General features: G+C 40.5%; 1 protein-coding gene across 50 annotated transcripts in view; it reads left to right on the forward strand.

Moving 5' to 3' along the window:
• Positions 1-9,593, forward strand: part of LOC147120302 (titin-like) — a 359,546-nt gene extending 349,953 nt beyond the window's left edge. For all 50 annotated transcript variants that reach the window (XM_085986008.1, XM_085986052.1, XM_085986054.1 and 47 more), the window contains 6 exons: positions 83-388; positions 476-1,069; positions 1,372-7,247; positions 7,359-7,512; positions 7,857-8,117; positions 8,231-9,593. In XM_085986008.1, coding sequence (XP_085842134.1) covers positions 83-388; positions 476-1,069; positions 1,372-7,247; positions 7,359-7,512; positions 7,857-8,117; positions 8,231-8,529 — 7,490 coding nt within the window. In that variant the 3' untranslated portion in view covers positions 8,530-9,593. The remainder of the gene's footprint in view (positions 1-82; positions 389-475; positions 1,070-1,371; positions 7,248-7,358; positions 7,513-7,856; positions 8,118-8,230) is intronic.
• Positions 9,594-12,530: the final 2,937 nt, after the last annotated feature.

A 12,530-nucleotide genomic window follows, 5' to 3' on the forward strand; every position in this document is an offset into this window, starting at 1 on the left:
GCGTTTGATTAGTTTTATTGTAATTATTTCTAGATATTTTCACTCAAACAATATATCTAATACCATCTACATTTACATATAGATAAGCCAGCTATGCCTGAAGGACCAATAGTAATTGATGCTTTGCTGAAGAATTCTGCAGTAATCAGTTGGAAAACACCACTTGATGACGGAGGTGCTTTGATTACCAACTACATTGTAGAAAAACATGAAGCCAAGGAAGGTGAACAATGGCGTCTAGTATCATCCGCTATTGCAAGCACATCTTGTAGAATTGTAAATCTCATTGACAGTGCTGGTTACTACTTCCGTGTTTCTGCTCAAAATCAGTTTGGTGTCAGTGAGCCATTGGAAGTTTCCTCTGTTGTCATCATCAAGAGTCCATTTGGTAAGTATCTACATAAATGAAGTTGTTACTTGTCTACAATCTTGTTATATTTTCAATTATAATGTATATACTTCTTTCTCCTTATAGAGAAACCTGGGAAGCCACCCACGCCTGTTGTAGCTGCGGTCACAAAGGACTCTTGTGTGGTTTCATGGAAACCACCTGCCAGTGATGGTGGTGCGAAGATTAGAAACTATTACCTTGAAAAACGAGAGAAGAAGCAGAATAAATGGATTGCTGCAACATCTGATGAAATACATGAAACAGTTTACACTGTGAAAGGCCTTATTGAGGGCTTGGAGTATGAGTTCCGTGTCAAATGTGAAAACCTTGGTGGTGAGAGTGAATGGAGTGAATTATCTGATCCTGTTGTTCCAATGTGTGATGTACCTATCAAGGCACCACAGTTTAAAGAAGAAATACGCAACTTGAGTGTGAAGTATAAGGGCAATGCCACTTTTGTTTGCAAGATTACTGGTCATCCTAAACCTGTTGTGAAATGGTTTAAACAGGGAAAAGAAATTGAGCCTGATGGTGAAAAGATAAAGGTCCAGGAATTTAAGGGAGGCTACCACCAGTTGGTAATTACTAGTGCCACAGGAGAAGATGCGACTGTTTATCAAGTCAGAGCAATCAATCAAGGAGGTTCCATTTCATCATCAGTCTCTTTGGATGTTGACGGTGTGTATCATACAGAAATTACTTAAACGTTGTATAATAGTGGATGTAATTGATCTTGCGGGTAGTGCAAAATGGACGATAGCAAATCAGCAGCCCGTTTTACGAGCCACCCAATTTTCTTTTTCATCGATTTACTTTTTCATTGAAGTCAATGGAAAAAAATCGGGTGAGGTATAAAATGGGCTGCCGAATCGCTATCGTCCGTTTTGCACTACCACCCAAGACCAACTTCACCCCCATTAAGTTCACTGTTTTACATTATTTATTTTTAAAACTAAATTTGTTATTCTTTTTGTTTCTAGTTCCTGCCAAAATTCATCTACCCAAACATCTGGAAGGCATGGGTGCAGTTCATGCTCTCCGTGGTGAAATAATAAGCATTAAAATTCCTTTCTGTGGCAGACCGGATCCTGTAATCACATGGCAGAAGGGGCAAGATCTTATTGATAATAACGGTCACTACCAAGTAATTGTGACCAGATCATTTACATCACTTGTGTTCCCTAATGGAGTTGACAGGAAAGATGCTGGTTTCTATGTTGTATGTGCCAAGAACAGATTTGGCATAGATCAACAAACAGTGGAACTGGATGTGGCTGATGTGCCTGACATGCCAAGAGGAATTCAAGTCAGTGACATTACACGTGATTCTGTTGTTTTAACATGGAATCCTCCAGCTAATGATGGTGGAAGCAGAGTAATTAACTATGTTATTGAGAAATGTGCAACAACAGCAGAGATGTGGATACGTGTTGCACAGTCACGTGATACGCATTACACTATTGTGAACCTCTTCGGCAAGACTAGCTACCAGTTCCGTGTGATTGCTGAGAACAAGTTTGGCCAGAGCCAGCCGTCAGAGCCAACTGATCCTATAGTCACAAAAGAAGATAAGACAAGAGTTCTGAACTATGATGAAGAGGTTGATGAATCGATGGAGATTACCAAATGCAAAGCTACTCATTCTAAAATTAAAGAACTTCACAGTCGATACACAATTGCTGAAGAGCTGGGACGTGGACAGTTTAGTATTGTTCATCGTTGTATTGAAAATATCAGTAAGAAGACATACATGGCGAAGTTTGTTAAAATAAAGGGTGCTGATCAGGTGCTGGTGAAGAAAGAGATTGACATTCTCAATGTTGCTAGGCACAGGAATATCCTTTGGCTACACGAATCATTTGAGAGCCTTGAAGAATTAGTCATGATCTTTGAGTTCATTTCGGGCCTTGATATCTTTGAGCGCATTAATACAACTAACTTTGAGCTGAATGAAAGGGAAATTATCATCTACACTCGCCAGATCTGTGAAGCACTTGAGTTTCTACACAGTCAGAATATAGGCCATTTTGATATCAGACCAGAGAATATAATCTACAGCACAAGAAAGAGCTCTGTTCTTAAGATTATTGAATTTGGGCAGGCCAGACAACTCAAACCTGGTGACAATATTAGAATCCAGTTCACTGCTGCAGAGTATGGCGCACCTGAATTGCATCAGCATGATATGGTCAATGCAGCTACCGATATGTGGTCAGTAGGTGCACTTGTGTATGTACTTCTTAGCGGTCTGAATCCATTTGTCGCTGAAACAAACCAACAGATTATTGAAAACATTATTCAAGCAGAATACAGCTTTGAGGATGAAGCTTTCCAAGATGTCACCACTGAAGCTCTAGACTTCATTGACCGCCTTTTGGTCAAAGAAAGGAAGGCTCGGATGACAGCTGCTGATGCTCTTGAACATCCTTGGTTGAAACAGAAGACAGAAAAAATGAGCACCAAAGTGATTAAGACTTTGAGACACAGAAGATACTATCAGACCATAGTCAAGAAAGAATTGAATGTTGTTGTTTCTGTTGCTCGAATTTCTTCTGGTGGAGCTGTTAGAACGCAAAGAGGAGTTACAGTTGCTAAAGTTAAGATATCTCCAATTGAAATTGGTCCACTTACTGGACAAATTATGCATGCTTCTGCTGAAGAAGGTGGCCATGTTAAATATTCCTGCAAGATAGAAAATTATGATCAATCTACCCAAGTAACTTGGTACTTTGGTGTCAGGCAACTGGAATGCAGTGACAAATATGAAATTAACTACCAGGATGGTTTGGCAACAATGTATGTTAAAGACATAAATAAGACAGATGATGGTACTTACAGATGCAAAGTAGTAAATGACTATGGTGAAGATAGCTCCTACGTAGAACTGTTTGTGAGTGGTGTCAGAGAAATTCGTAAATTCTATATGGAACGTACTGTAAAGAAAGTAAAACGTAAAGTGGATGCTATGAGGCTACTTGAGAGGCCACCAGAGTTTACTTTGCCTTTGTACAAGCGTTCTGCATATATTGGAGAAGATGTCAGATTTGGTGTTACTATAACAGTTCACCCTGAACCCCGAGTAACTTGGTTGAAATCTGGACAGAAGATCAAACCTGGTGAAGATGAGAAAAAATATACTTTTATGTCTGACAAAGGCCTCTATCAACTGATCATCCACAACCTAACAACCGATGATGATGCTGAGTACACAGTACTAGCTCGCAATAAATATGGTGAGGACAGCTGCAAAGCCAAATTAACAGTATTACCTCACCCACCTGCAGCAGACAGCACTTTAAGACCAATGTTTAAGCGTTTGTTGGCAAATGCAGAATGCGTGGAAGGCCAAAGCATTCGTTTCGAATGTCGGGTGTCTGGCACACTGCCATCTGCACTGAAATGGGAGAAAGATGGACAGGCTTTGGCATTCAGTCCAAATATTGAATTTGTCCATGAAGGTCTAGACTACTATGTTTTGCACATAAGGGATACTTTTCCAGAGGATTCTGGCATCTACAGAATCACTGCTACCAACAGTGCTGGATCTGCGAGCTGCCAAGCCTATCTAAAAGTTGAACGCATGACCTACGTCAAGCGTCGGTACAAGAGTGAGGAGGAACGGCAACAACATGTTCAGAAACAAATTGACAAAACAATCAGAATGGCTGAAATTCTTGCAAATGTTGAAGCAGTTCCACTGACAGCAGTGGCAAAGGAAGCTCTGCGAGAAGCTGCAATAATGTACAAACCAGCTATCAGCACCAAGAATGTAAAAGGTGAATATGAAATTTCAAAGGTAGAAAAGAAAAAGGAAGAAAAGAGACTTCGTATGCCTTATGATATTCCAGAACCCCGTGTGCACGCAGCAAATGCAATTGAAGAGAATCAAGATATCAAACAGTTTGTGCCTTTGTCTGACATGAAGTGGTACAGGAAACTGCGAGACCATTATGAAATGCCAGCACCAATGGAGAGAATTGTAACAAAACGACCAAAACGAATCCGTCTCTCAAGATGGGAGCAGTTCTATGTCATGCCTTTGCCACGCTTTACTGACCAGTATAGACCAAAATGGCGCATACCAAAAGTGTCGCAAGATGATCTTGAAACAGTTAGACCAGCTCGAAGGCGCACACCATCTCCTGAGTATGAAATATGTTACAGACCAAGAAGGAGATCACTTGGTGATTTGTCAGATGACGAATTACTCCTCCCTGTTGATGATTACCTTTCAATGAAGAGAATAGAAGAGGAAAGACTACGCCTTGAGGAAGAGCTTGTATTAGGATTCTCTGCTTCACCTCCAAGTCGCAGCCCTCCACGTTTTGAGTTATCAGCGCTTCAGCATAAATCTCAACGGACACAGTTAGCTACAGCGGAAGAGGAGGAAAAATATGTCAAATACCAAAAATATCACATCCCTTCCAAATATGAAGCTGGCCCAAGTTTCATAGACCTCCGGCAGCGTCATGACAAGGCTGTTTATAGAGCGCCAAGACAAAGAATGATAGAAGACAGAGAAGATGAAGAGCTGCTTCGACCAATTGCTACAGTCCAGAGATTGTCTGCCTACCAAAAAGAACTTGAGCATATGGAACATGAGGAAAAAACAAGGATCAAAAGTAGACGAGAAAGAGAGATTTTAGCGATAAAATCAGCAGAAGAAGAGCAAACCATCGAAGTTAAGGAATATGTTCGCAGAGAATCTCCATCTGTCTCGAGGCTTCTTAGAAGAAGAAGATCACTTTCCCCAACTTACATTGAATTGATGCGACCTGTATCTGAACTAATCAGATCCCGACCATGCCCTACAGAATTTGAAAGTGAAGGCTTAGAAAGACGGTCACCCACACCAGAGAGAACTCGTCCTCGTTCACCCAGTCCTGTATCTCGAGAGAGCTCACTTTCACGCATTGAAAGGACTGCTAGGTTTGACATCTTTTCACGCTATGAATCAATGAAAACTGCTCTAAAAACTCAGAAGACTTCCGAAGGAAAATATGAAGTTATTACTCAGCAGCCTTTCAGCCTTGACCATGGTCCACGTATAACTTTGAGAATGCGTTCTCACCGCATCCCTTGTGGTCAAAGTACCAAATTTACTCTAAATGTTCTGTCCAAGCCAAGAGCTGAAATTAGTTGGTACCACAATGGTAGAGAAATTCAAGAGAGCAACAAGTATCACTTTACAGATATGAGTGGTGTCCTGACACTGGAAATTCTGGATTGCCAAGCTGAAGATAGTGGAACCTATCGTGTTGTTAGTTCTAATTACAAAGGAGAGGCCTCTGATTATGCAACACTTGATATTACGGGAGGTGACTATTTTACCTACCTATCTCGCCGTAAAGATGAGGAGCGACCAAAATCACTTGTACCTGAACTGACAAGGACTGATTTTTACCAGATCTCTACAGTCAGAAAAACAACAGAAATTGAAGAGATTAGTAAGATGGAAGAAACTAAAACAAAAGAGTCAGAAGTAATGGAATCAATCAGCTCTGGCCTGTATGCTTCAAAAGAAAAATCAATTCGAGCATCCAAGCGAAGTCTCCCAGCCAAAATACTAACAAAACCACAGTCAGTCACAGTAGTAGAGGGAGAATCTGTTAGATTTACCTGTGGCATTGACGGTGAACCAACACCCACTGTGACATGGATGCATTCTGGGAGAACAATTACATCCTCCAAACGTTTGCTTATTATAGCAACACAGTATAAATCTACCTTTACAATTACATCAGTTCACTCTTCTGATGAAGGCAGCTATACAGTAGTAGTAGAAAACTCCGAAGGAAGACAAGAAGCACACTTTACTCTGACTATCCGAAAAGCTGGAGCAAAGGAACTAGGTATTGTAGCAACACCAATGGTAAAGTCTCCTGAACCTCATGCAAAGTCTTCAGAGGCAAAGAAGACTCCCAAGAGAGTCAAATCACCAGAGCCAGTCACTTCTCTTCCAAGAGTTAAATCACCCCCAACTCTCAGAACACCTTCAGCAGAACGAGTGGAGATTCCTGCAAGTGCTCCACCTAAGATTTCTCAAGGATTGAAAACTGAAGTTTCTGAAGATGGTACAGTAAAACTGACATGTGCAGTTGAAAGTACAGTTCTGAATGTGAAAGAATTGGCTTGGTTCAAAGATGGACGTAAAATAAAGGAAAACAGTCACTACAGATTGGAATATGCTGCTAATGGTGTCTACAACCTCAGTATCCATGGAATTAATGAAACGGACGAAGGAGAATACACTTGTGAAATCACTGGTGAAGGAGGTGTTTCCAAAACAACTTTTTCCTTTGTTGGTCAAGTATTCAAAAGCATTGTCGCCAAAGTGGCCAAGATAACTGAATCAAAGGCAGCTCTTCAGAAAAAAGCTGTGGCTAAATCACATGGAAAAACAGAGGTAGTTCAGGAACACATTGTGAAAAAAGAGCTTAAAACATCATACACAGAAATTACGGCCACACGTGTACAAATGACTGCAGTAGATGGTCAGAAGGCCATACTTAAGGCCAACATACCAAATGCTTCCAATGTGAAATGGATCTCAAATGGTGTGGAGCTTATCAATTCAGAAGATTATCGATATGGTGTATCTGGAAATGACCACACTTTAACCATCAAAAAGATCAGTTTCAGAGATGAAGGCGCAATCACCTGTGAAGCGAAAACTGAGCATGGAATAGTTAAATGTCAATTTGATTTAACAGTTAAACAAAAACAATCAAATACTCCAACATTCATTGCACAACCCAAGTCCCAAAATGTTAATGAAGGACAAAATGTGGCATTTACTTGTGAAATATCAGGAGATCCTTCTCCAGAGGTTGAATGGCTGAAAGACAACAATCCTGTAAGTACTTTATTAATTTAAGCTTGCTGCTCGTTTATCTGGTTCTCCAAATAAAATAATTTTAGCGTGTTCTTTGGCTTATAATCAAAGGAAACTTGTTTCATATTTCAGATTGCAATCTCAAGAAATGTGAAAGTGAATCGTTTGAAAAACAAGTACACACTAGAAATTCTGAATGCAGCAGCCTCTGACAGTGGAAAATATACAGCAACAGCAAAGAATTTCCATGGACAGTGTTCTGCAACAGCCTCTTTAATTGTACTTGGTATGTTATTGCCTTAAATTAATTATTGCACTTGTTATTATGACCGTTGCATTTTCTGTGCCCCCCATTTACTATAGCATTTTATTGAACCTGAACTTGAGTTTCTTCAGTACAATGTAGAACAAAAGTCTGGCAATTAATTGAATAATTTTAACATATAAATGTATGTTTTTACAATTTAAACTAGATGCAAATGTTTTAATGTTTTCTTTGGTCTATTAGCACATGGTGTATGATACACTCAAGTAGGACTCACATTTTGATCTTTAAAAAATGATTTTACCTTTGCAGTATGTCAAAAGTGAGTCCATTTATGTATCACATCTGTTTGCTATGCTCCACAGCTCTAATTGAAGAACCTTCAAAAATGGTAGTTCTGGAGACTGGTGCTTCTGCTGGCATGCAGGAATATTTCTCTTCCAAGATAATGCAAATGACCAAACAAGAGGCCAGCAGCAGCATGACTGAAGTTAAATTTGCCAGCATGTCTTCGAGTAGCATGTCATCTTTCAAAGAATCAATGAGCTCCAGCTCTTTTATGGAGCATTCCAGTATGAGTCAATTGGAAGCAAGTACCAGCAAAATGATTACTGGTAGTATTAAAGGTGATATTGAGTCATTACTAAAGCATTAAAAAATATAATTTTTTTTCTATTAATCCAGTTGTATCAATATGCTGGGCAAGAAACTAACTTGTCTATTGTATTTTTTTTTACAGGGTCTTCTCCTAAAATTGAAGCTTTACCATCAGATATCACCATTGAGAAAGGAAAGGTTCTAACAGTGGCCTGTGCCTTCTCAGGTGATCCTATGCCTGAAGTAAAATGGTCACGTGGAGGAAGACCTCTTTCTGATGAAGCAGAAGGTGGCAGATTCCACATTGAAACAACAGATGATCTAACAACACTCATTATCACAGGTGTCAAAGAAAATGATGCAGGACGCTACACTCTAAGACTCACAAATGAATTTGGATCAGATTCTGCCACTGTAAATATTAAAATTAGATCAATTTAAACATTTGAATCAGCTGACACTTGTTTTAAACTAAACTTCAAAATTGATAGATACTTTAACTATAATGAACTTGAATTTCTGACTTGTATATATTATTTTAAATATTTTTTTACCTGACTCGACATCGTGCATTTATACCAAACTAGACAATTTCTGAACAAATGGTAGATTGTGCAATATGGGATTATTGCACATTTGATTTAGGAATTTTTAACCATTTTCTGTGACATGTACATACTGTATATAGCCGATCTAAACGGTTATGGAAGTTTTGTACCTTGTGTTTTATGAGATTTTCAATGCAACTTTTGAAACTGATAGTTGGCAGGGGAAAGTTTGAATAGGACGACTACCTTGTTCAACCTGGAACTAAAATTTGTGCCTCAACACAATGTTGATGTCTAAGAATACCTCCGCAGGTAGAGAGGCTCCCTGCTGAAGACAACCTATACCCAAGAGATGATGCTATGCACAGTATTTAGATACGTGCAATACAAGTTTGTGGAATTAGAAGGCTACACCTGTGGTGCTATTTGCATATACCCTCCTGCAAATAACACCACAAGACTTTAGCCTATGAACCGGCTATGTCATATCACTGTTTAACACAGACAAGATGATCAACTATGAATACAAAGTACAAGCGGCAATTACTTTGTATAATCATCTTTCATGTGCACTGTTTCTAACATGGTGACTACTTGGATAGTTTGAATGAAAAATACATCAACCTGGCCATACCCTCATTTCAGCAAACTCTTTCAAGTTCTCCTATGTAGAAGTAGTGCCAACTCAAGGAGGTTTAGATTTTCCATGGGGTGCACTGACTTTGTGTGGTAATCGTAGAATTTTATTTCATGTTATCTGTTCTAAGGGCATAACTAACAGAAATTAACCACATTGGAAAAAAATTCTTTGTGCTCCAACATTTTAATGCCCTGTGCAGTAACTTTATTTAGAGAAATAAGTAGTGTTTATGTTATTTTATTAAGCCTCCTTGAGAATTAGAAAAGTAAAATTGTATTTCTGATTGTGAAATAAAGCATGCTTTCTGCACCTATAAACATTTTCTTTCTTTTTTGCACATGGCTTCACTCAACTAAAGGCAATAATACAGCGACACAAGCATACTAAATGTTCATAAATTTAGTAACTTCACACACCTATAGCAGAATAAAAAAGTAATTCACAAAGAAATTCAGTTCACATAAATTTAGAAGTTGTAAACATGAAAATGTCTGGGACTTTTTTGAGGTTATGAACGTGGTAGATAAGGGAGTGTCTAGGGATGTTATTTATAAGGACTTCTGGAAGGCATTCAGTAAGATTCTACACAAGCGACAGTTAGCAAAAGTGGAAGCACATGGAATTGGAGGCAATCTATTGACATGGGTAGGAAATTGGTTAGGAGGTAGGAGACAGAGAGTAGGGATAATGGGTATGTGCTCCAATTGGCAGGATGTGACTAATGGTGTCCCCCAGGGATCTATACCTGGGCCTCAGCTTTTCACTATATTTATCAATCAAGTTTGCTGATGACACTAAGTTAGGTGGCACAGTAAGTAGAGTAGATGGGAGCTGAGGGCTGCAAAGGGACATTGATAGATTGAGTGGGCAAAACTGTGGCAGACGGAGTTCAATGTGGGGAAGTGTCAACCCGCCGCCACGTGCCTTTCCCAAATGTCGGGTCTACCAGCGCTCAGCAGAGTGAGATGGGGAAGTGAAAATGTAGATTTTTTAAAATTAGTTTATGGGATGTGGGCGTCGCTGGCAAGGCCAGCATTTATTGCCCATCCCTAATTGCCATTGAGAAGGTGGTGGTTAGCTGCCTTCTTGAACCGCTGCAATCCATGTGGTGCAGGTACTCCCACAGTGCTGTTAGGTAGGGAGTTCCAGGATTTTGACCCAGCAACGATGAAGGATCGGCAATATATTTCCAATTCAGGATGGTGTGTGACTTGGAGGGGAACTTGGTGGTGTTCCCATGCACCTGCTGTCCTTGACCTTCTAGGTGGGAGAGGTCGCGGGTTTGGGAGGTGCTGCCGAAGAAGCCTTGGTGAGTTGCTGCAGTGCACCTTCTAGATGGTACACACTGCAGCCACGGTATGCCGGTGGTGGAGGGAGTAAATGTTGAAGGTGGTGGATGGGGTGCCAGATTGACGGGGATGGGTGGAGATGCAAGGTAAGTTGGTGTAAGGATGTGCAGGACTAGGGTAGGGAAGGCAGAGTGATGGGGATGTGATGAGTGGCACAGCAGGATGAGGTTGAGTGTGGCTTTGTAGTAATGTTTTGTGATCTATTGAGATCATTGAAAGGTTTGTGCTACTGCAGCCTGGTCCTCCTGACAACATCCCTGCTTGTGTCCTCCTGTGCAATGTGCAACCAGGCTGCGTTGGTCTCTTGGGGAGGTCTCTTCCGCCTATTGGAAGGGAAGAAAACCTCCCTGCGTGCTGTGACTCCCTCCATAAGCATATGGAGGGAGTCATGGGAGAGCCTGGGTGCAGCCGTGCACCTTTGTGCAGTGCTTGTCAGTGTTCGCAGCACCTCAATGCTGTAGAACACTGACAGCACAAATGTCAAAATCAATTTGCGCATGGTCCCTTTAAGGAAACCGGCTGATGATATGTCATCAAATGACATCATCAGACCCGTTTCCTTCAATTGGCTGGCAAACGCGCTGGGCGGGCTTAACAAGCCCAATAAAGGGAAAGTCATTTTGGACAGCAGGCTGGAGCCACCGACGTTGCTCGCCATGGACCGCCAAGGTTGGTAAAATCCAGCCCCATGTCTTCGGAAGGATATACTGGCTTTGGAGTGGCTACAGCGCAGATTCACCAGAATAATACACGGGCCAATTATGAGGATATGTTGCATCGAATAGGCTTGTATTCCCTTGATTATTAAAGGATTTAATAAGGTAGATAGAAACTATTTCCTTTGGTGGGGGAATCCAGAACAAGGGGGCATAGCCTAAAATTAGAGCTAGGCCATGCGGGGGTGATGTCAGGAAGCACTGCTTCACACAAAAGGTAGTGGAAATGTAGAACTTTACCTCAAAAAGCTGTTGAGGCTGGGGGTCAATTACAAATTTCAAAACTGAGATTGATAGATTTTTGTTACATAATTACACAGTACATAGTGCATAGAATTTACAGCACAGAAATAGACCTTTCAGCCCCACAGATCCATGCCAGTGTTTATGCTCCACATATGCCTCCTCCCACCCTTCTTCATCTAACCCCATCAATGTCTCCCATTCCTTTTCCCTCATGTATTTATCTAGCTTTCCCTTAAATGCATCTATGCTATTCACCTCAACTACTCCTTGTGGTAGCGAGTTCCACATTCTAACCATTCTCTGGTTAAAGAAGTTTCTCCTGAATTCCCTATAGGATTTATTAGTGACTATCTTATAGTTATGGCCCCTCATTCTAGTCTCCCCCACAAGTGGAAACATCTTCTCTACATCTACCCTATCAAACCCTTTCATAATCTTAAAGACCTCTATCAGGTCACCCCTGAGTCATCTCTTTTCTAGAGAAAAGAGCCCCAGCCTGTTCAATCTTTCCTGATAGGTATAACCTCTCAGTTCTGGTATCATCCTAGTAAATCTTTTTTGCACCTTCTCCCGTGCCTCTATATCCTTTTTATAATATGGAGACCAGAACTGTTCACAGTATTCCAAGTGTGATCTAACCAAGGTTCTTTGCAAGTTTAACATAACTTATCTGCTTTTCAATTCTATCCCTCTGGAAACAAACCCCAGTGCTTTGTTTGCTTTTTTTTTATAACCTTATCAACCTGCATTGCTATTTTTAGTGATTTGTCTATCTGTACCCCCAGATCCCTCTGCTCCTCTACCCCATTTAGACCCTTATTTTCCAAGGAGCATGTGGCCTCCTTATTCTTCCTACCAAAATGCATCAACACACACTTATCTATATTGAAGTTCATTTGCCAGTTACATGCCCATTTTGCAAGTTTATTGATGTCTTCCTGTA

Source organism: Somniosus microcephalus, chromosome 4, assembly GCF_052327205.1.
Source record: "Somniosus microcephalus isolate GS21.2 chromosome 4, FLI_Smic_1.0, whole genome shotgun sequence".
Classification (NCBI taxonomy): Eukaryota; Metazoa; Chordata; class Chondrichthyes; order Squaliformes; family Somniosidae; genus Somniosus; species Somniosus microcephalus.